This window comes from Melanostigma gelatinosum, assembly GCF_949748355.1.
Source record: "Melanostigma gelatinosum genome assembly, chromosome: 16".
In the NCBI taxonomy this organism is placed as follows: Eukaryota; Metazoa; Chordata; class Actinopteri; order Perciformes; family Zoarcidae; genus Melanostigma; species Melanostigma gelatinosum.
This window is the reverse complement of record NC_136649.1, coordinates 23517646-23544057: the sequence shown is the minus strand read 5'-3', so window position 1 is coordinate 23544057 and position 26412 is coordinate 23517646. Positions and strand designations below refer to the sequence as shown.

Here is a 26412-nt window from a genome sequence, read left to right as displayed (position 1 = left end):
ACTGTGACCGTTTTTCGACATGCTATACTATGACCGTTTTTGAGTTTTTCGACATGCTATACTATGACCGTTTTTGAGTTTTTCGACATGCTATACTATGACTGTTTTTGACTGTTTTTCGACATGCTATACTATGACTGTTTTTGACTTTTTTCGACATGCTGTACTATAACCGTTTTTGACTTTTTTCGACATGCTGTACTATGACCGTTTTTCGACATGCTATACTATGACTGTTTTTGACTTTTTTCGACATGCTATACTATGACTGTTTTTGACTTTTTTCAACATGCTATACTATGACTGTTTTTGAGTTTTTCGACATGCTATACTATGACCGTTTTTGACTTTTTTCAACATGCTATACTATGACCGTTTTTCGACATGCTATACTATGACTGTTTTTGAGTTTTTCGACATGCTATACTATGACTGTTTTTGACTTTTTTCGACATGCTGTACTATGACCGTTTTTGACTTTTTCCAACATGCTATACTATGACTGTTTTTGACTTTTTTCAACATGCTATACTGTGATCGTTTTTCGACATGCTATACTATGACCGTTTTTGAGTTTTTCCAACATGCTATACTATGACTGTTTTTGACTTTTTTCAACATGCTATACTATGACTGTTTTTGAGTTTTTCGACATGCTATACTATGACTGTTTTTGACTTTTTTCAACATGCTATACTATGACTGTTTTTGACTTTTTCGACATGCTATACTATGACCGTTTTTGACTTTTTTCAACATGCTATACTATGACCGTTTTTGGACATGCTATACTATGACTGTTTTTGACTTTTTTCGACATGCTGTACTATGACCGTTTTTCGACATGCTATACTATGACTGTTTTTGACTTTTTTCAACATGCTATACTATGACTGTTTTTGACTTTTTTCGACATGCTGTACTATGACCGTTTTTCGACATGCTATACTATGACCGTTTTTGACTTTTTCCAACATGCTATACTATGACTGTTTTTGACTTTTTTCAACATGCTATACTATGATCGTTTTTCGACATGCTATACTATGACCGTTTTTGAGTTTTTCCAACATGCTATACTATGACTGTTTTTGAGTTTTTACGACATGCTATACTATGACTGTTTTTGACTTTTTTCAACATGCTATACTATGACCGTTTTTGAGTTTTTCCAACATGCTATACTATGACTGTTTTTGAGTTTTTTCGACATGCTATACTATGACTGTTTTTGACTTTTTTCAACATGCTATACTATGACTGTTTTTGACTTTTTCGACATGCTATACTATGACCGTTTTTGACTTTTTTCAACATGCTATACTATGACCGTTTTTCGACATGCTATACTATGACTGTTTTTGACTTTTTTCAACATGCTATACTATGACCGTTTTTCGACATGCTATACTATGACTGTTTTTGACTTTTTTCAACATGCTATACTATGACCGTTTTTCGACATGCTATACTATGACTGTTTTTGACTCTTTTCGACATGCTATACTATGACTGTTTTTGACTTTTTTCAACATGCTATACTATGACTGTTTTTGACTTTTTTCAACATGCTATACTATGATCGTTTTTCGACATGCTATACTATGACTGTTTTTGAGTTTTTCCAACATGCTATACTATGACTGTTTTTGACTTTTTTCAACATGCTATACTATGACCGTTTTTCGACATGCTATACTATGACTGTTTTTGACTTTTTTCGACATGCTATACTATGACTGTTTTTGACTTTTTTCAACATGCTATACTATGACCGTTTTTCGACATGCTATACTATGACTGTTTTTGACTCTTTTCGACATGCTATACTATGACTGTTTTTGACTTTTTTCAACATGCTATACTATGACTGTTTTTGACTTTTTTCAACATGCTATACTATGATCGTTTTTCGACATGCTATACTATGACTGTTTTTGAGTTTTTCCAACATGCTATACTATGACTGTTTTTGACTTTTTTCAACATGCTATACTATGACCGTTTTTCGACATGCTATACTATGACTGTTTTTGACTTTTTTCGACATGCTGTACTATGACCGTTTTCCAACATGCTATACTATGACTGTTTTTGACTTTTTTCAACATGCTATACTATGACCGTTTTTCGACATGCTATACTATGACTGTTTTTGACTTTTTTCGACATGCTGTACTATGACCGTTTTTCGACATGCTATACTATGACTGTTTTTGACTTTTTTCAACATGCTATACTATGACCGTTTTTCGACATGCTATACTATGACTGTTTTTGACTTTTTTCAACATGCTATACTATGACTGTTTTTGACTTTTTCGACATGCTATACTATGACCGTTTTTGACTTTTTTCAACATGCTATACTATGACCGTTTTTCGACATGCTATACTATGACTGTTTTTGACTTTTTTCGACATGCTGTACTATGACCGTTTTTCGACATGCTATACTGTTAAGGTAGAATTTACCTCACAACAAGAGAAGGCCGGAGCACATGTGGCCGGCTTTGTGCCGTCGACACACACGCTGCAATAATAACGCTACCAAAACTGGTTTACAATTATAAGGAATTTAATTCCACTGATGCAAGGACGATCACAGTTATACATGGAGTACATACTCCTATGAAATATTACAATATTAACCCTCTTTGGAAAAAACTCCCTCTGGTCCCAGGACACAGCCGTCCTGCAGATCCACGCGCTATAGAGAGAGAAAAACACTTCTAACCCCCCCACATATTAATTCACGACTCCTCCCCTTCCGTCTATCTCAATTTCTATTGGCCAAATTCCCCTATGCACTTTTAGCTACTTAAACCTATATCACTTTATGTTTATCTTAATTATGCATTCCAAAACCCTTATGATTATGACTAATTATGAATTATTAATTATTAAACACTTTTATTATATCTACTAACTACAGTTTTTTGCTCAAATTTCTTACAATTCCCCCCTAACTCACAGTTCACTGTGAGTTAGCTACTCAAATGTAGTTAGTTATTCAAATGTAGTTATTTACTCAAATATAGTTATTTACTCAATGTCCCTGGAGACCTCCCCCCTACTCAATCCAGGGAGAGGCTCCCTATCTATCTAAACAGAGGCAAACAATTCATGCACACAGATATCATTTCAAGTATTTCTGTTCAGTTCGTTTCAAGATAGAGTGCGTTGATAATCACTGCCTTCCATGTCTTGGGGCTGGCAGGATCAGGATACAGCCTGTAGGCTAGAGAACACATACTGAGAAGCCTTGACTGTTCTTTTACACGACAAAATTACATTTCTTAATCTTTACACCCTAAAATCCCCTTATAACCCAATTAAACAAAAAATAAAATCTCGAGATACTCATCCAAAACAATCCATCTATTTCCCAAACTTCCAACATCTCACTGGATGTTTTAGAAGTCCATCTGGGCCTTTATCAGGTCCTTCAGGATCTCCGAGAGGATGGTCAGGAACCGCTTGTGAAGTTCTGCTATGGCACCGCTGGTGGCCTCATCTAGACTGTGGCCATCAGAAGCTCCAATTCGTCCTCATCCTCGTCACATAACTGGTTGCCTGGACTGGTGTCTGGCTCATCGGTGAAGCAATAAACCCCTGTAGAGGTCCACGGATGCAAGGGAACCCCCATCCACAGACAACTCTGCGGTCTATGACGACAGCACACAGAATAATTACGATTGCCAAAAATGTATGTTTTCACTGGCCAAGCATACTTCCCAACCAGTCGGTGAACGGATTCGTGACACCAGAGTTGTCTGCTAGCTCTTGGCTGAGTGCTGTCAGTCCCTCCAGAGCCCTGGTCACCGATCCATCAGGAGCTGTGTTATTTGGAATGAAAGTACAGCACGCAGACCCAAACATCTGGCACACGCCACTTTTCTCTGCTAAATCATATCGAATGCCATTCTGTTCTGCAAGGTCATTAAACTAGTCTTCGCCAGCTGTGCATGCAGTCCTGATATGGCGTCACTGGTGAATTTTACAAAACGCTGTTGGTTATAGTAAATGTAGTTGATCCAATCGACATTTTTATTAATCATCACCCTCTGAGAGAAAACCGATTCTAAATCTGCTGCTATTTGATTTCTGGCTTGAAAGTCATTAGACACCCCCCTTGGCAGTCTTATGACATCTTATGTACACTTGGTCATCAAAGGCTCCCTTCGGGCCACCGGCATCTCTTTTGGATCTTCTGTTAGCATGTGGGCGTGGAGAGATGAGTTCTCTATAAGTTGCAGCAGTGACAGGCAAGATATAGAATGACAATATAAGTTGCACCAACACACATCTACCTGTCCAATCTTTAGGCAGGATTGGATATATGGTTCTTCCTCCACACCATCACCATAAATCAGCTCTAGGTGCTGTCTGTCTTAACACACTGTTATATAGATAGTCGCTAGCATTGTGACTGTTGCTACAATTTGCAATAATTTGCAATAATACTACCTACATTGGGCCCCTTAGCTGTATCTGAGACTATACAATCAAATGGACCCTCTGTAACCTTGAACAGAGGTGGGGTATTATATTATACAGGTGGGTAATCCCAGTGTAGCCTCTGACAAGTGTGATGGAGGGGCAAAGTGTCATCAGTAAACAGAGTTAAAATACAACTAAATTCAGGACTTATGAGTCTGAATCTTGAAGGAACTGGTGTTGCTAGGGGTTGCTAGGTCCTGAACACACAATACAATCTGTACTACTGACTCTTAAAGGATTACATCTACCCACCCCCTTTGTACACATCACAGGCATAATATGATAACAGCTTCCCATACTTATGTGTGGCAGGCCCACACTGGTCAGTTATGATGCACAAGGTTTTGGACATCCACCCGTAGGTGTGTTCATACTTGGGACAGGAAACTACTTCACAGAAGTCGAACTGGACCGTTGATGTTGTACCTTCTTTGAACATAAGAGTGAGAGTTACATTTTCATAGGTGAGTGTCGTCAGAGAAGCCTCTCTACGTGGTCTGAGATCGGTTTGATTAGCTACTGAGGCTAAATGTCGAATCCTGATGTAGTCATGCATGTGATCTGGTTCCTGTCTGTGGTTAATTCCACATACTAAGAGGGAAGCTACTGAACTCAGGAATAAAATAATTACAGACTTCCATAACCCACTGACCCTAGAGTCTCCTAATGGACGCCCTCGCTTAAACTGTGGGGAAAACGGCATCTTCAGTACTGTCTAACCCCTCTTTTGAGGTGTCTTTGGCTTCAAATTTTCCTGTTTGATGTTCAATCCTGTCTCTGCGAGTGTCTTACTCGTTACCTTCGCTGCTGCACAGTGAGTGAGGTGGTGCCAAGTCGCTCCCATTTTACCTTTTCTGCATGTGAGGTTGCCAATACTACCTCCCATGGACTGGTCCACCTTGGTTCACTCCACCTGCGCTAGTGGACTCTTATCCACACCAGACTGCCTGGTGACACGTCAGCCTGCTTCCTTTCGTCAGCTGCTGCTTCTGCGTTTGTCACCTGAGAAAACAACACTCGGCTCATGTTAGTTAGAGCTCCCGTATATTTCTCAATTTCTAGAGTTAGCAAGTCTAGGCTAAGACCTATCACTGAGTTAGAGGACTTGGATTGTGCTGTATTTAAATTCAAAGTTGTGGTTTATCATGACGTTATTAATCTCAAAAATTGTGAGTAGCACCTTTACTGACAACTATTCTAAATGTGGATCTACAAAAATGTTTGACACCTTACCATATCCCCCCTTCACCTCGATATCTCTGCTGTAAGGGATCACATGGCAATCATCTATGTATCTTGGCTATACACTGAACCTCCCCATGGTCCTGGTGACAGCATGGGCATCTGTTGATGTCTCACGGGAGGAGGTCCAGATGGACCTGGTCGTAGGTACTGCTGATGTTGTGGTGGGAACGGAGCATGTTGTGGTGCTGCACTGATCGGTCCTCCTGCTCTTTTATGAGGGCAATCTCTCACCCAATGACCTTCTCTCCCACATACGTAGCACTTCCCTCTACCTACAGGTCTTTCATAACCCCCTCTGTAGTTACCTCTCCCTCTGTTGGATGCTCGTGCACGTCCTCTGCCTCTATAATGTGGTGGAGGTTGGTAGTACACCACTGTGTGGGCTGGTACTGCTGGATTTGGTTGGTATGAGGTCGGGGGTGCAGCTGGATATTGGGGCTGTTGTGAGGCCTGAGCCTTGGCTACGGCCATCTGTTTCTTGGCCAGATGTTTTCTGCTGATTTCTCTGTCGACCTCTGCTACTTGCAGTTTCAGCAGTCGCCGCTGCATTCTCCTTATCTCCTCGTCTTCTTTACTTTCTGCTCGTCTTTCCTCTATCTGCTGTTGCAAATCTTTTCTGATGCGTTCTACTTCTCTTACTTCACATTTTAGTCTTCTTACCAGTGCTCCTACTTCCTTACTCTGCTTCTTTAATGTAAACATTATGCAGCCTAGGAGTATTCAAATGTGTGTATTAAATGTGCACGCTTGTCATCACATGAATCAAAGTCAACTCACCCTCTGTGCTGTATGGTGTGTGGCCGCTGACTCCAAAACTGGGATCCACTGCTTCACTTCCCAGATCTGGACCCACTCAACCACGCACCTTGACTAAAACAAACACAAAACTGCCAAAAGTTCAGCAGTAAATGTTAGCATACGTCTGTAGTGTAAGAGAGGTCAACGATCTCTCAAATATGTTGCGCCGTCCGTGTCAAAATTGATTCTTAGGAACGATGTAAAATAGTAAATGTACCAAAATTAGTCAATACTGGATATGTGAAGGAATCTCGAATCCAAAATTGAAGCTAGAATTCCGAAATCAAACTCAACATCTAAATCAGAATCACAATCACAATCCAGTTCCAAATCAGAATTCGAAAGGTTTAAAATTGGAAGTAAAATGAAATTAAAAAACAATGAATAATTAATCAATTAAATATTAAATTCAACTTTAAAAATCAATAACTGTGTTCAAAGATATTCAATCAGAAATACCAATGCAAGTCAAACTGTTGAACTGCACTTACACTCTGGTCTGCACAATAATGAATCACAATTAAGTTCAAGAATTTAAGAACAACTGAAACCATTAATCTTTGTTAAAATGCTGAATTAAAACCAAAGTCAACGACTAAAGTTATAATGCTTAATTAAAACTAAGGTCAGGATATAAGCTCACAGCTCTTAGACAATGAATCTCTGAAAAATGTACAGATTCTAAACACTTATTTACGGTTATCTGCAGTTACTCCTTCTTCTGTTTAATTGTTTTTAAATCTCCTTTTCTTTTGCCTTATGTTTTGATGCTTTTAATGGTTTTATGTGAAGCACTTTGAATTACCTTGTTGTTGAAATGTGCTATACAAATAAACTTGCCTTGCCTTCTGCGCCGAACCGGAAGTTGTCCTGCGCCGAACCGGAAGTTGTCCTGAAACTGGCTGTTTAGATAACGGATATGCTAACCGCTATGCTAACGACAATAAACGGAGCTTCTAATAAAGCATACGCACACACAAGTATCACCAAAATCCCACACTTTAATTCCACTGGTACGCCCTCTGTCTCCTCTCACACTCTACTGGTTATTTTATTTTATAAGCACTTATTTTACATACAGAGTACCGCAACACCGGAGCTACACGTAGCTAGCGTTAGCTCCTCACAGCGCGGCTACAGATCATGCAATGTTATTCATAATTTTAAACGTATTTCCACGCTGCTAAAACACAGACTAGTCACACGTATTATTGGACTTATTGTCCGGTTTTATTAAACCTTAAATCCTCCGGTTAACAGGCTAATAGCTCCTCCAGACCTGAGTTCATCGTTACGTCTGATCACGAGTTATACACTGCCAGTGTCACACCACTCTCCTCAGTCTGTCTAGTTTCACCAAAAGCCTACTATTCTACCTCTTCTGAATCATCCACACGACCCTCTATTTATCCATTCACGGCCAAAACAAGCGAGAGTGTCTTTCCCGGAGCCGCAGCCTCAGAAGCTAACTCCCGCTAGCCTAGCCTCTCTATACAGCGTATGCTTAATAGCCTGAAACTCGTGGGCTAAGCCTACAAAGGTTTGCACACCTAAGCCTCTCAAAGCCACGATATTTCAGTTCGCCAAGCTACATACCTGCTTTTGAACTAGTTGTCAACAAAAGCCCAACCATGCACCCCGGAGCCAGAGGGTCTCAAAGCTGTGCAAAGTTAGTCCGCTTTAGCCAAACAACTGCTTGATACCAATGTGATGATTTAATTACAGCGCTGTCTGCCTTTAATTTCTTTATTCTTAGGATCCTTATACTCTGGACTAATCCCTTAGTTCATCATACTTCAGAAAGTAAATCGTAGCTTACCTCAGTGGAACGTGGTCATGAAACGGCTCTGCCTACCGATATTATGGGCCCAGGATGTCTGCTTGACCAACGCTGCCTTCAGCACACACAGCGAGGCCGGTAAGACTGTCCCTTCGTGTGTTTGCCAAATTTGTTAAGGTAGAATTTACCTCACAACAAGAGAAGGCCGGAGCACATGTGGCCGGCTTTGTGCCGTCGACACACACGCTGCAATAATAACGCTACCAAAACTGGTTTACAATTATAAGGAATTTAATTCCACTGATGCAAGTACGATCACAGTTATACATGGAGTACATACTCCTATGAAATATTACAATATTAACCCTCTTTGGAAAAAACTCCCTCTGGTCCCAGGACACAGCCGTCCTGCAGATCCACGCGCTATAGAGAGAGAAAAACACTTCTAACCCCCCCACATATTAATTCACGACTCCTCCCCTTCCGTCTATCTCAATTTCTATTGGCCAAATTCCCCTATGCACTTTTAGCTACTTAAACCTATATCACTTTATGTTTATCTTAATTATGCATTCCAAAACCCTTATGATTATGACTAATTATGAATTATTAATTATTAAACACTTTTATTATATCTACTAACTACAGTTTTTTGCTCAAATTTCTTACAATACTATGACTGTTTTTGACTTTTTTCAACATGCTATACTATGACCGTTTTTCGACATGCTATACTATGACTGTTTTTGACTTTTTTCAACATGCTATACTATGACTGTTTTTGAGTTTTTCGACATGCTATACTATGACTGTTTTTGACTTTTTTCAACATGCTATACTATGACTGTTTTTGAGTTTTTCGACATGTTATACTATGACTGTTTTTGACTTTTTTCAACATGCTATACTATGACCGTTTTTCGACATGCTATACTATGACTGTTTTTGAGTTTTTCGACATGTTATACTATGACTGTTTTTGACTTTTTTCAACATGCTATACTATGACCGTTTTTCGACATGCTATACTATGACTGTTTTTGACTTTTTTCAACATGCTATACTATGACTGTTTTTGAGTTTTTCGACATGTTATACTATGACTGTTTTTGACTTTTTTCGACATGCTATACTATGACCGTTTTTCGACATGCTATACTATGACTGTTTTTGACTTTTTTCGACATGCTATACTATGACTGTTTTTGAATTTTTCCGACATGCTATACTATGACTGTTTTTGAGTTTTTCGACATGCTATACTATGACCGTTTTTGACTTTTTTCAACATGCTATACTATGACCGTTTTTCGACATGCTGTACTATGACTGTTTTTGACTTTTTTCGACATGCTGTACTATGACCGTTTTTGAGTTTTTCCAACATGCTATACTGTGACTGTTTTTGACTTTTTTCAACATGCTATACTGTGACCGTTTTTCGACATGCTATACTATGACTGTTTTTGACTTTTTTCGACATGCTATACTATGACTGTTTTTGACTTTTTTCGACATGCTGTACTATGACCGTTTTTCGACATGCTATACTATGACTGTTTTTGACTTTTTTCAACATGCTATACTATGACCGTTTTTCGACATGCTATACTATGACTGTTTTTGACTTTTTTCAACATGCTATACTATGACCGTTTTTCGACATGCTATACTATGACTGTTTTTGACTTTTTTCAACATGCTATACTATGACAGTTTTTCGACATGCTATACTATGACTGTTTTTGACTTTTTTCGACATGCTATACTATGACTGTTTTTGACTTTTTTCAACATGCTATACTATGACTGTTTTTGAGTTTTTCGACATGCTATACTATGACCGTTTTTGACTTTTTTCAACATGCTATACTATGACCGTTTTTCGACATGCTATACTATGACTGTTTTTGACTTTTTTCGACATGCTGTACTATGACCGTTTTTGAGTTTTTCCAACATGCTATACTATGACTGTTTTTGACTTTTTTCAACATGCTATACTGTGACCGTTTTTCGACATGCTATACTATGACTGTTTTTGACTTTTTTCGACATGCTGTACTATGACCGTTTTTCGACATGCTATACTATGACTGTTTTTGACTTTTTTCAACATGCTATACTATGACCGTTTTTCGACATGCTATACTATGACTGTTTTTGACTTTTTTCAACATGCTATACTATGACTGTTTTTGAGTTTTTCGACATGCTATACTGTGACTGTTTTTGACTTTTTTCAACATGCTATACTATGACCGTTTTTCGACATGCTATACTATGACTGTTTTTGACTCTTTTCGACATGCTATACTATGACTGTTTTTGACTTTTTTCAACATGCTATACTATGACTGTTTTTGACTTTTTTCAACATGCTATACTATGACAGTTTTTGACTTTTTTCAACATGCTATACTATGACTGTTTTTGAGTTTTTCGACATGTTATACTATGACTGTTTTTGACTTTTTTCGACATGCTATACTATGACTGTTTTTGACTTCATTCGACATGCTATACTATGACTGTTTTTGACTTTTTTCAACATGCTATACTATGACCGTTTTTCGACATGCTATACTATGACTGTTTTTGACTTTTTTCAACATGCTATACTATGACTGTTTTTGACTTTTTTCGACATGCTGTACTATGACCGTTTTTGAGTTTTTCCAACATGCTATACTATGACTGTTTTTGACTTTTTTCAACATGCTATACTATGACCGTTTTTCGACATGCTATACTATGACTGTTTTTGACTTTTTTCGACATGCTATACTATGACTGTTTTTGACTTTTTTCAACATGCTATACTATGACTGTTTTTGAGTTTTTCGACATGCTATACTATGACCGTTTTTGACTTTTTTCAACATGCTATACTATGACCGTTTTTCGACATGCTATACTATGACTGTTTTTGACTTTTTTCAACATGCTGTACTATGACCGTTTTTCGACATGCTATACTATGACTGTTTTTGACTTTTTTCAACATGCTATACTATGACCGTTTTTCGACATGCTATACTATGACTGTTTTTGACTTTTTTCAACATGCTATACTATGACTGTTTTTGACTTTTTTCAACATGCTATACTATGACCGTTTTTCGACATGCTATACTATGACTGTTTTTGACTCTTTTCGACATGCTATACTATGACTGTTTTTGACTTTTTTCAACATGCTATACTATGACCGTTTTTCGACATGCTATACTATGACTGTTTTTGACTTTTTTCAACATGCTATACTATGACTGTTTTTGACTTTTTTCAACATGCTATACTATGACCGTTTTTCGACATGCTATACTATGACTGTTTTTGACTCTTTTCGACATGCTATACTATGACTGTTTTTGACTTTTTTCAACATGCTATACTATGACTGTTTTTGACTTTTTTCAACATGCTATACTATGACCGTTTTTCGACATGCTATACTATGACTGTTTTTGACTTTTTTCGACATGCTATACTATGACTGTTTTTGACTTTTTTCGACATGCTATACTATGACTGTTTTTGACTTTTTTCAAAATGCTATACTATGACCGTTTTTCGACATGCTATACTATGACTGTTTTTGACTTTTTTCGACATGCTATACTATGACTGTTTTTGACTTTTTTCAAAATGCTATACTATGACCGTTTTTCGACATGCTATACTATGACTGTTTTTGACTTTTTTCAACATGCTATACTATGACTGTTTTTGACTTTTTTCGACATGCTGTACTATGACCGTTTTTCGACATGCTATACTATGACTGTTTTTGACTTTTTTCAACATGCTATACTATGACCGTTTTTCGACATGCTATACTATGACTGTTTTTGACTTTTTTCAACATGCTATACTATGACAGTTTTTCGACATGCTATACTATGACTGTTTTTGACTTTTTTCAACATGCTATACTATGACAGTTTTTCGACATGCTATACTATGACTGTTTTTGACTTTTTTCGACATGCTATACTATGACTGTTTTTGACTTTTTTCAACATGCTATACTATGACTGTTTTTGAGTTTTTCGACATGCTATACTATGACCGTTTTTGACTTTTTTCAACATGCTATACTATGACCGTTTTTCGACATGCTATACTATGACTGTTTTTGACTTTTTTCGACATGCTGTACTATGACCGTTTTTGAGTTTTTCCAACATGCTATACTATGACTGTTTTTGACTTTTTTCAACATGCTATACTGTGACCGTTTTTCGACATGCTATACTATGACTGTTTTTGACTTTTTTCGACATGCTGTACTATGACCGTTTTTCGACATGCTATACTATGACTGTTTTTGACTTTTTTCAACATGCTATACTATGACCGTTTTTCGACATGCTATACTATGACTGTTTTTGACTTTTTTCAACATGCTATACTATGACTGTTTTTGAGTTTTTCGACATGCTATACTGTGACTGTTTTTGACTTTTTTCAACATGCTATACTATGACCGTTTTTCGACATGCTATACTATGACTGTTTTTGACTCTTTTCGACATGCTATACTATGACTGTTTTTGACTTTTTTCAACATGCTATACTATGACTGTTTTTGACTTTTTTCAACATGCTATACTATGACAGTTTTTGACTTTTTTCAACATGCTATACTATGACTGTTTTTGAGTTTTTCGACATGTTATACTATGACTGTTTTTGACTTTTTTCAACATGCTATACTATGACCGTTTTTCGACATGCTATACTATGACTGTTTTTGACTTCATTCGACATGCTATACTATGACTGTTTTTGACTTTTTTCAACATGCTATACTATGACCGTTTTTCGACATGCTATACTATGACTGTTTTTGACTTTTTTCAACATGCTATACTATGACTGTTTTTGACTTTTTTCGACATGCTGTACTATGACCGTTTTTGAGTTTTTCCAACATGCTATACTATGACTGTTTTTGACTTTTTTCAACATGCTATACTATGACCGTTTTTCGACATGCTATACTATGACTGTTTTTGACTTTTTTCGACATGCTATACTATGACTGTTTTTGACTTTTTTCAACATGCTATACTATGACTGTTTTTGAGTTTTTCGACATGCTATACTATGACCGTTTTTGACTTTTTTCAACATGCTATACTATGACCGTTTTTCGACATGCTATACTATGACTGTTTTTGACTTTTTTCAACATGCTGTACTATGACCGTTTTTCGACATGCTATACTATGACTGTTTTTGACTTTTTTCAACATGCTATACTATGACCGTTTTTCGACATGCTATACTATGACTGTTTTTGACTTTTTTCAACATGCTATACTATGACTGTTTTTGACTTTTTTCAACATGCTATACTATGACCGTTTTTCGACATGCTATACTATGACTGTTTTTGACTCTTTTCGACATGCTATACTATGACTGTTTTTGACTTTTTTCAACATGCTATACTATGACCGTTTTTCGACATGCTATACTATGACTGTTTTTGACTTTTTTCAACATGCTATACTATGACTGTTTTTGACTTTTTTCAACATGCTATACTATGACCGTTTTTCGACATGCTATACTATGACTGTTTTTGACTCTTTTCGACATGCTATACTATGACTGTTTTTGACTTTTTTCAACATGCTATACTATGACTGTTTTTGACTTTTTTCAACATGCTATACTATGACCGTTTTTCGACATGCTATACTATGACTGTTTTTGACTTTTTTCGACATGCTATACTATGACTGTTTTTGACTTTTTTCGACATGCTATACTATGACTGTTTTTGACTTTTTTCAAAATGCTATACTATGACCGTTTTTCGACATGCTATACTATGACTGTTTTTGACTTTTTTCGACATGCTGTACTATGACCGTTTTTGAGTTTTTCCAACATGTTATACTATGACTGTTTTTGACTTTTTTGACATGCTATACTATGATCGTTTTTCGACATGCTATACTATGACCGTTTTTGAGTTTTTCCAACATGCTATACTATGACTGTTTTTGACTTTTTACGACATGCTATACTATGACTGTTTTTGACTTTTTTCGACATGCTATACTATGATCGTTTTTCGACATGCTATACTATGACCGTTTTTGAGTTTTTCCAACATGCTATACTATGACTGTTTTTGACTTTTTTCAACATGCTATACTATGACCGTTTTTCGACATGCTATACTATGACTGTTTTTGACTTTTTTCGACATGCTGTACTATGACCGTTTTTGAGTTTTTCCAACATGCTATACTATGACTGTTTTTGACTTTTTTCGACATGCTATACTATGATCGTTTTTCGACATGCTATACTATGACCGTTTTTGAGTTTTTCCAACATGCTATACTATGACTGTTTTTGACTTTTTACGACATGCTATACTATGACTGTTTTTGACTTTTTTCAACATGCTATACTATGACCGTTTTTCGACATGCTATACTATGACTGTTTTTGACTTTTTTCGACATGCTATACTATGACTGTTTTTGAGTTTTTCGACATGCTATACTATGACCGTTTTTGACTTTTTTCAACATGCTATACTATGACCGTTTTTCGACATGCTATACTATGACTGTTTTTGACTTTTTTCAACATGCTGTACTATGACCGTTTTTCGACATGCTATACTATGACTGTTTTTGACTTTTTTCAACATGCTATACTATGACCGTTTTTCGACATGCTATACTATGACTGTTTTTGACTTTTTTCAACATGCTATACTATGACTGTTTTTGACTTTTTTCAACATGCTATACTATGACCGTTTTTCGACATGCTATACTATGACTGTTTTTGACTCTTTTCGACATGCTATACTATGACTGTTTTTGACTTTTTTCAACATGCTATACTATGACCGTTTTTCGACATGCTATACTATGACTGTTTTTGACTTTTTTCAACATGCTATACTATGACTGTTTTTGACTTTTTTCAACATGCTATACTATGACCGTTTTTCGACATGCTATACTATGACTGTTTTTGACTCTTTTCGACATGCTATACTATGACTGTTTTTTACTTTTTTCAACATGCTATACTATGACTGTTTTTGACTTTTTTCAACATGCTATACTATGACCGTTTTTCGACATGCTATACTATGACTGTTTTTGACTTTTTTCGACATGCTGTACTATGACCGTTTTTGAGTTTTTCCAACATGTTATACTATGACTGTTTTTGACTTTTTTGACATGCTATACTATGATCGTTTTTCGACATGCTATACTATGACCGTTTTTGAGTTTTTCCAACATGCTATACTATGACTGTTTTTGACTTTTTTCAACATGCTATACTATGACCGTTTTTCGACATGCTATACTATGACTGTTTTCGACTTTTTTCGACATGCTGTACTATGACCGTTTTTGAGTTTTTCCAACATGCTATACTATGACTGTTTTTGACTTTTTTCGACATGCTATACTATGATCGTTTTTCGACATGCTATACTATGACCGTTTTTGAGTTTTTCCAACATGCTATACTATGACTGTTTTTGACTTTTTACGACATGCTATACTATGACCGTTTTTCGACATGCTATACTATGACTGTTTTTGACTTTTTTCGACATGCTATACTATGACTGTTTTTGACTTTTTTCGACATGCTATACTATGACTGTTTTTGACTTTTTTCAACATGCTATACTATGACTGTTTTTGAGTTTTTCGACATGCTATACTATGACTGTTTTTGACTTTTTTTCAACATGCTATACTATGACCGTTTTTCGACATGCTATACTATGACTGTTTTTGACTCTTTTCGACATGCTATACTATGATCGTTTTTCGACATGCTATACTATGACCGTTTTTGAGTTTTTCCAACATGCTATACTATGACTGTTTTTGACTTTTTTCAACATGCTATACTATGACCGTTTTTCGACATGCTATACTATGACTGTTTTTGACTTTTTTCGACATGCTGTACTATGACCGTTTTTGAGTTTTTCCAACATGCTATACTATGACTGTTTTTGACTTTTTTCGACATGCTATACTATGATCGTTTTTCGACATGCTATACTATGACCGTTTTTGAGTTTTTCCAACATGCTATACTATGACTGTTTTTGACTTTTTACGACATGCTATACTATGACTGTTTTTGACTTTTTTCAACATGCTATACTATGACCGTTTTTCGACATGCTATACTATGACTGTTTTTGACTTTTTTCGACATGCTATACTATGACTGTTTTTGAGTTTTTCGACATGCTATACTATGACTGTTTTTGACTTTTTTTCAACATGCTATACTATGACCGTTTTTCGACATGCTATACTATGACTGTTTTTGACTCTTTTCGACATGCTATACTATGACTGTTTTTGACTTTTTTCAACATGCTATACTATGACTGTTTTTGACTTTTTTCAACATGCTATACTATGACTGTTTTTGACTTTTTTCAACATGCTATACTATGACTGTTTTTGAGTTTTTCGACATGTTATACTATGACTGTTTTTGACTTTTTTCAACATGCTATACTATGACTGTTTTTGACATTTTTCGACATGCTATACTATGACTGTTTTTGACTTTTTTCGACATGCTATACTATGACCGTTTTTCGACATGCTATACTATGACTGTTTTTGACTTTTTTCGACATGCTGTACTATGACTGTTTTTGAGTTTTTCGACATGCTATACTATGACTGTTTTTGACTTTTTTCGACATGCTATACTATGATCGTTTTTCAACATGCTATACTATGACTGTTTTTGACTTTTTTCAACATGCTATACTATGACTGTTTTTGACTTTTTTCAACATGCTATACTATGACTGTTTTTGAGTTTTTCGACATGTTATACTATGACTGTTTTTGACTTTTTTCAACATGCTATACTATGACCGTTTTTCGACATGCTATACTATGACTGTTTTTGACTTTTTTCGACATGCTATACTATGACTGTTTTTGACTTTTTTCGACATGCTATACTATGACCGTTTTTGACTTTTTTCAACATGCTATACTATGACCGTTTTTCGACATGCTATACTATGACTGTTTTTGACTTTTTTCGACATGCTGTACTATGACCGTTTTTGAGTTTTTCCAACATGTTATACTATGACTGTTTTTGACTTTTTTCGACATGCTATACTATGACTGTTTTTGACTTTTTTCAACATGCTGTACTATGACCGTTTTTGAGTTTTTCCAACATGCTATACTATGACTGTTTTTGACTTTTTTCGACATGCTATACTATGACTGTTTTTGACTTTTTTCAACATGCTATACTATGACTGTTTTTGACTTTTTTCAACATGCTATACTATGACTGTTTTTGACTTTTTTCGACATGCTATACTATGACTGTTTTTGACTTTTTTCGACATGCTATACTATGACTGTTTTTGAGTTTTTCGACATGTTATACTATGACTGTTTTTGACTTTTTTCAACATGCTATACTATGACCGTTTTTCGACATGCTATACTATGACTGTTTTTGACTTTTTTCGACATGCTATACTATGACCGTTTTTCGACATGCTATACTATGACCGTTTTTGAGTTTTTCCGACATGCTATACTATGACTGTTTTTGACTTTTTACGACATGCTATACCACACGTGTCAAACTCAAGGCCCGCCACGTCATTTTATGTGGCCCGGTCGAATCACGGCCCTGCTGGATGTGCTGCATCCGCCATGAACGCTCTGCGTTTCTCATGAGAGACCAATACAAAGACCATAGTACACAGTTGTTTGCCCAAAAAAATGTGGTATTGAGATAAAACTTATAGTATTCTTCTAGATATGATCTTAGGTCATGTATAATTGTGTTTTGCAGTGTGTAAAATGGCCCAGAATCTCTTTATTCCACAGGTATTTTTTTATTTTATTTTACACAGGGTACCCCCTCTAGTGTACCCCCTCTAGGTCCCCTTAAAAGGGGACCCTCGAGATTAAAAATCTTAATATTCTACTTATTATGAAGAAGTCAAGTATTTAATTCACTCTGAAGTATACAAAAATAGGCTTTACCATTTCACAGACTATTAATTGAATTTGAAACATGCTCTACAGATAGAGATATATTGTCATCGAGATAAGAGATGTTGTGCGTATGGCGCAGCCCTACTGTAACCTGTAAGTAACCTGTATTTACAGCATAGTTTATCACTCTTGTTAAGTTAACACAGAACTTTATTAATACTGAAGGAGTATATAAAGTTAAAGCCATACATATAGACATGTTTTTCAATGGAACTCCTCATGTGCATCCTGCAGCCGTGACCCACACGGCAGTGCTGCTCCTCTGTGCTGTTTACTGAAAGCTCCTTAGAGACCCAGGAAAACAAACCTCGCGCTCCTCCTCTCCTCCTGCCTGAGCAGACTGAAGGCAAACAAGCGCGTACGTGATAATGAGGACTAAGAGGTTTGTGAGGGGAGAGGCGATGCACGTCACGCGCTCATCTCCACTGGAGTTCAGTCTCGTATGCCAGGCACGGGCGAGCCGCAGTTCTATTTGTGTGTATAATGATTTTGGCAAGGAGAGTTTTAATTCGAGCCAATAATCGGGAAAATGAATCCGCCCCAGGAGAGACCCTCGATGTTCTCCTTTCCCCCATGTTCCTCGTGTAACCACAATGTACAGAGAATGGAGTGTTATTCATTTTGACGGGAGCCAAAAGCCCGTCCGCTCCTCCGCCGATGGCTGTGTTTCACCATTAGACAGCACGAGCCTCAATTAAATAGATCCTCCTGGTCTCGTTTGGTGCTTACCTCTGTTTGCGGCGGCCCCCCCTGTGCTGGGGCTTCAGATGGCCTTTGATGACTTGGTAATTGAACGTGATTTGGTTTCCTGCCTCTGAACTAATGAGGTGGACAGAGAGAATAGTGGCAGGGAAGAATACAGTCGTTTGTAGACGGGAGGGGAAAAGCTGCTGAAAAACAAATCCCTCTCTGGAACGAGCGCTCTCAGGTTTTAAAAAGCAGCTGTCACCCTGTCTTACCACCTCATCGCAGCGATAATAACCACATCCCGATGCAGAACTGCAGCTCTGGACTTCTTCCTTCTCTGAAAGCTGTGTGTGTCAGTGAAAAAAAGAGAGGACAGATGGAGGTGACGCTCATTTATTTCTGCAATTATTCAAATTTCTTTCTGGTAGTTAAGTTGGTGTTCTAACAGTGAGGGTAACCAGCAATGTGTCAGGAAGGTTGGGGACAGGAAAGGGGCGTGCACAGGCTGTGTGGCTTTGGAACCTATGAAGTCAGTAAAAGAAAGACGCCCTCAGGGAGAAACTTAAAAGTCAAAGAGATGCGAGATGGTGGTGCTTAAACAGCCGCGTCCAAACACTTACAAAGGAACTGTCACAACAGTTTACCACTGAAGATATCTATTGGCACTTCATCTCTGCGTGACAGCGGGTGGCGCGGCACGGTGGCGGCAGCTGGAGTTGCACCCTCGCTTCCCTCAGCCGTCAGCCTGCCGGGGGATCGCTGCAGCCCGAACCGCACACTTTCCCACCTGTCCTACCAGCACTAATGGCCCACAGCACCATTAGCACGCCGGTCCGCAGCCTTTCCTGCAAGGTGCTGATGTATAAACACACCGTCAGCCGGGTTCAATCTGCTCCCCTCACTACTGACTTCTGCTGTTGTAAGTTGCAGATTCCCTAATTAGCTGCAGAGCTGGCAAACCAGCGAACGCAGGTCGCCCATCTCCATCTCTGACGAGCATGCTCAGTGTTGCACCAGTGGAGGGAGTCGAGTCAACGCTCTGCATTGATTGCTGCAGAATTTAGTTTGCAAGGGCGATGGATGGATGGATGGATCAATTTGTTAGGACCCTGTGAGAAATCAATGTTTGTGTGTCACACCCGGTACTCCGCTGAAGGCTTTGAAATCCCTTCACGAATCACCAGCGAGTCGCTTCTGAAATCGGAGGTTTTCTTGCTGCGAACAGATGGAATAATGGTGTGATTCTCATTTCTAAGCACCCACATCCATCTTACAGTAGACGCTGTGGCTATTAATTGATGAATCTCTCATTCATGTCTTCATTTGAGCATATTTTAATTGAAGTGACTTTCATGCAAACGTAATTGCTGCAGGGTAACACATGAGCTGAATGAAAACGAGTGCCTACAGAATATGAATTCATCGTATGATCATAACTCATTCTGGTTGTTCTAAATCTAAGAACCTGATGTGAAGGGTGTCCTTTGGGTATAAGTGTGTTTAAGACCATATACCAGAGTGTAAGTTATACATATACTGTAACATCCCTCCAGTCATAGCCTACTGATCATCACAGACATCTGGAAGATGACAAACTGAAAGGCTGACTGACGATTTGAATCCTCTTTTAGGAAACTAAGTCAAAGTCCAATGTCACTTTTCTTTTTTGGGGAATTTTGGAGTTTCGATTGTATAAATTGAGAATCCCGGCTTGTTTGCTTGTGTCTCAGTCTCTGAATCATCTTTGCTGTAAAGTTGTTTTCAGTGCTGACAGCAAAAGGCGTGATTATCTGTTTCAGTCAGGTGAGGATTCAAACCCGAAACATCGAAAGCATCCGTTTGTTTAATAGAATTACATCCAAACCTGAACATCTGTTCCGTTTACAGCTGTGGAGACGAAACACGATCCCTAAAGAGTCAAATTCCTCCAGTAATCATTGCAAATATGCTACTGTTGCAACAACTTAACAGCAGTGTCGAACAGTTGAGATTAAAATTAAATCCGCTCCAGGAACTGTCGGCAGACAGGTTGTGATTTAATAAAACTATCTTCCCACTCTCTTATAATACTCTTATAATACTCTTTTATAACACACTTACTAATACTCTCTTATAACACTCTTACTAATACTCTCATAATACTCTCTTACTAATACTCTTTTATAATACTCTCTTACTAATACTCTTATAACACTCTTACTAACACTCTCTTACTAATACTCTTTTATAACACACTTACTAATACTCTTATAACACTCTCTTACTAATACTCTTTTGTAACACTTACTAATACTCTTTTGTAATACTCTTAGTAATACTCTCTTACTAATACTATTTTATAATACTCTTACTAATACTTTTATAATACTGTTTTAATACTCTCTTACTAATACTCTTTTATTACACTCTCTTACTAATACTCTTATAACACTCTCTTACTAATACTCTTTTGTAACACTTACTAATACTCTTTTGTAATACTCTTAGTAATACTCTCTTACTAATACTATTTTATAATACTCTTACTAATACTCTTTTATAATACTCCTACTAATACTCTCTTACTAATACTCTTTTATAACACTCTTACTAATACTCTCTTACTAATACTCTTATAATACTCTCACTAATACTCTTTTATTACACTCTCTTACTAATACTCTTATAACACTCTCTTACTAATACTCTTTTGTAACACTTACTAATACTCTTTTGTAATACTCTTACTAATACTATTTTATAATACTCTTACTAATACTCTTTTATAATACTCCTACTAATACTCTCTTACTAATACTCTTTTATAACACTCTTACTAATACTCTCTTACTAATACTCTTATAATACTCTCACTAATACTCTTTTATTACACTCTCTTACTAATACTTTTATAATACTCTCTTACTTATACTCTTATTACTCTTACTAATACTCTTTTATAATACTCTTACTAATACTTTTATAATACTCTGTTATAATATTCTCTTAGGCAAGGCAAGTTTATTTGTATAACACATTTCAACAAGGTAATTCAAAGTGCTTCACATCAAAACATTAAAAGCATCAAAACATAAGGCAAAAGAAAAGGAGATTTTAAAAACAATTAAGAACATTCATTGAAACAATAAAAACAGTCATTAAAACAAAATGCAGGAAATTGATGAATATATTAATTGAATTGGGTTCAATTAAAGGCAGCAGCAAACAGTATAATACTCTTATTACACTCTCTTGCTAATACTCTTTTATTATACATGTCACAACTTGTGACTGGGTCACGAGCCACAGATGGTCCCAGGAGATTTTATGAGGGTGGGCAAATATTATAAATATATATCCTGATAAGATTTAGCCCATCTTTAGCAGTACACGTGACAGAATTTCAAGCTCGGTTATTGGAAAATTCTGCACCTTTTCTGTTGATGTCCAATAAATTCCTGTTTGCTCGCTATATATCGACCGAGAAAGCAGATTTATTCTGCGAGCAGCATGCCGGCAGTGCCGATGTATGGCTCAATATCCGAGTACATTTCCCGTCAACACTCATTGAGCATCTTAAGAGGTGCAGAATTCTCCCTTTTAACTTCTCTTCTAAAGTTTTGTTATGAACAGAATCTTATTATTTAAAGAATGAGATATTTTCATCTTTTGCACTGGTGATTCCACCAGGAGCTTCATGCAGTCCGAGCTGTAGAAGTGCTCCAACTGTGAGTCACGTGACAGACGACGCGGCGGCGCTTGCCGGTAGCCTGCTGCGTCACGTTTCCACACACCAAGGCCTCTGTCGGAGTCAGAGATGACGGAGGAACGATCCTCTTGCTTCCCGGCAACATGTTGCCGTCCAATGGAGTTATGTAAACAAAGAACGCTTGATTGACAGACTGCTGCAGCGGATACAGGGCGAGTATTTGCCCTCCACACTGCTGCTCTTCTGTACGAGTATAATTAGCTCCTTAGAAATTCTGTCAAACTCACTTCCCGGTCAAACCACTTGTTCGTCTCACACGAGCAAGTGGTAATCATGGTGTGTGTGTTAGTTTTTTATAATATGACCAGAAACCCCTTTTTGCCATTAATTGAATGTATATACTGCGCAGCCTTTGCCTGACACACTCTTCTATTAACAAGCTTTCTCCTTCTAGATTTACATTTGTACACAGGAAAGTGAATTCCTGCTCACACAACACTCCTTCCTCTCTTGTGTATAGTTGACTGTAGCACTGCAGTAGTTCTCGCCTTATGAATATCATATTTAAACTTACCCCGCAGCCATATGAATAACACATGTTACGCATTTGTTGGCAGTTTCTTACACTAGCGGCCCAGAAAGGCAACAGGATGTATAAACTAGAGCAATGTGAAGGTCCGTCATCCAGAGTCGGGTGGAGCGGTCACGAGTGCTTGTATTTCTCTGTAACTATGATGCATCGCTGGCTGTGAGCACAAAGGAGTACATATTTTCATTTTTGGTCAAATATGTCAGATCCTGCTAGTTTTAGTAGCGCGTCGTGTTGCTGGTGTTTCTGTTAATGCAGTTTGCAGGAGCTTCCTCCATCTATTGCGCCTCGAGTCATGTCCGTTAACACTGCTGCTCTTGTGTTCTAGAGAATGCCATCCTGGCCTTTGGGAACAGGTCGGATGAGAGAACAGCCAGCCAGCCCGGGATGCCCAGTCCAGCAACCGACAACCAGAGCCCGCACCTGGCGACCACCGCCCCGGGCCTCTCCGTGGAAACAGAGCAGAACATTCTGAGAGCACAGATACCGACTCAGGTGAGACGAGACGGGAGACGGAATTGTGACGCGCGACCATTTTGCCGAACGGAGCGGCACTAGCGGAGGAGAGGGCCTCGCTCTGCTCCAGATAGCTTGGGGGCGTTTGTTTCATTCTGCAGAGACCAGCAGACAGCGTCCGGTGCAAAGTCAGTCACTCAACAACCGAGACGCCGTCTGTTTGCTGCCATGTGCACAAAGTACACTTCGGCTTATTTCAGTGCCCAAGATTTTTGCATATATCATTTAAATTTAGAGTGTATGGCAAAACTTTTTAGAGTGAAAAATTTGCTAAAATGACGAGCATGTAGATTACAATTATGTTACTCGACACTCGTCCAAAAGAATAATGATCCACGGCTTTCCTAAATGTCAATTTGCTCCTCATTAGAGTCCAACTTACATCGATTTGAGGGCCAAATCGATATTAGGGAGTTAGAGAACGAAACAAACACCGTATTAGATTATCCTTTTGTACAGAAACACAATAATAACGAGATTTTTTAAACCGTGAAATTCCCTCGAGTCCAAATAAGGTAAAAAGATGTTTGCAGTGCTGACTTACAGTACATGTTGCAAGGAGCTCGTACTGACTGACCCATCGTGTGCTCATGATGGAGGGTTCTGATGAAGGAAGCTTTCAGATCGGATGGCATTGATCCCAGCGGAGTCATTACATCTCTGCAGAAGTAAAAGCATTCAGCAAACTAAGTAGAGCATAAAACAAACAACCTTATTGAAATAAAAGAATTAAGACACTTTGACTGTACACAGATGAGTGTTTGTAGTTTTGAAAATACAGCATGAACATGTAAATGGTCTCACATTCATAACTAGACAAACAGGTTCTGTAAACATCATTAATGTAGTCCAGTAAACAACGTTAAACTCTGTTGAACACAGTTTAATGTGGACAGCCTGTTTTGCATTAAGCACAGTGTTTGAGATGTTAATAATGAGAAATATATGAATCATATAATTTGGCTCCTAATGGGAACCCTCCCCAAAACATAATTGACAATCTGCCAACAGATATAAATAAACTTCACAACTGACGTGTATAACTGGGCCACTTACTTACTTCCAGAGGGAAACTGAAGCAAAAACCCAAATTACATATTCGTGCCTCGGGTGCTCTGAACTCCTCGTCATCCTCTGATTCCTCTGGCCTTCATATTAAGGTACAGAGATGAACAGGGAAGTGGCACCTTAAACATGATATTTCTTCACCTGATAGTCGAGTGTTAACTCAAGTTCCTATTTCATGGCTGTGAAACGCCTTCACCCAGTCAGCTGGGAGTAGAGCCAAAGCTGGTGCTAGACTGACTTCATATGTTCGTAGAGAGAAGCGTCTCTCGCTGTGAAGAATGTCGTCGCCTTCACTCGTCTCACACTCGCATAGTTGATCATTCAAATTGTTTTTCTCTCTCGGCTGCTGCGTGGGAAGATGTCTCGTGGTGGGAACCTGGAAGCAGATAACAGTTTGTTTTATTATTTTACCAAAAAGAACGGACGACTAATCACGCTCTCGTTTCCTTTTTAGGTAAACGAGAACGATAGATTGTGGGGCGACGAGGGCGACTCCACTCTTCCCTCTCCGGGCCTGTCTGGCCGCGGAGCCGAGCCCGTCCACCTGTCCCTGATGCTGGGCCTCGGTTGGCTGCTGCTGCTGCTGCTCTCCGACCAATAAGAGGCCTCGCTCACCGGGCCTCCATGGACCAAACTCCAAACCTGGTGTGGGGGGGTGAGAGAGAGACATTTCTGTGTCAAAGCTCCATCTGTCACAAAAAAAAAAAATCACACTTAATCTCTTTTTGTGAATCATGACTCAGCAGATGTGTTGTTTAGGCCACGCCCCTCAGGACCACAGAGAGGCGGCCGCTACCCAGGAAGTGCACACCTCATTTCTTGCTTCATGCCACCCTGAATACAGACTGTTGTACGACACACACATGCTGACTTTGCTCATCTGAAAACAACGGCCACGCTACAGTGGAGGAGAGGGTGTACAGTGATGAGCCGCTGGTGATGCAGCGCCAGAAGACTCTAAACAATATATATATATAAAGTAAAAAAATACACTGCATTTTGTTTTGGTCCCTGAACATTCCTTGGTGTAAAAGAAAACTATTAAATGTTAAGACCTTAGTCTCAGATGAACTGTGATGACGTGTTCCATGAGATTTAAGGTGGACGTGTGTGTTCGTTCAGCTTTGCTCTCGTTCTCTTATTCTCACACTTTTATTGCAGATGTTTTTGTTACCCAGAAAGCACATAATATATATCTCACTAATCACGATGAAGTTTTTTGACTGTTGTGTTTAAGTGGCAGGATGAAAAGATAATAAATATATATATATATATAGAAAGAATTAAGTTGTTAATTGACATTCAAATAAGTTTAAGAAAATCTCAAAGTCTGTAAAAGTGTTTTATTTTGTCAAACAAGGACCTACATTACTTATTAGCCTTCAAGAATTGTAATTCATATTCATTTCAAAGCTAGAAATGATTTGAAGTGTGAGGGCCTGACAGACGTTTGTTGGTT

General features: G+C 37.9%; 1 protein-coding gene across 1 annotated transcript in view; it reads left to right on the top strand.

The window, feature by feature from the left end:
* Positions 1-25554, top strand: part of gfra4a (GDNF family receptor alpha 4a) — a gene marked incomplete at both ends in the record, with an annotated part of 121796 nt that extends 96242 nt beyond the window's left edge. The window contains 2 exons of the mRNA XM_079287257.1: positions 23698-23864; positions 25408-25554. Coding sequence (XP_079143383.1) covers positions 23698-23864; positions 25408-25554 — 314 coding nt within the window. The remainder of the gene's footprint in view (positions 1-23697; positions 23865-25407) is intronic.
* Positions 25555-26412: the final 858 nt, after the last annotated feature.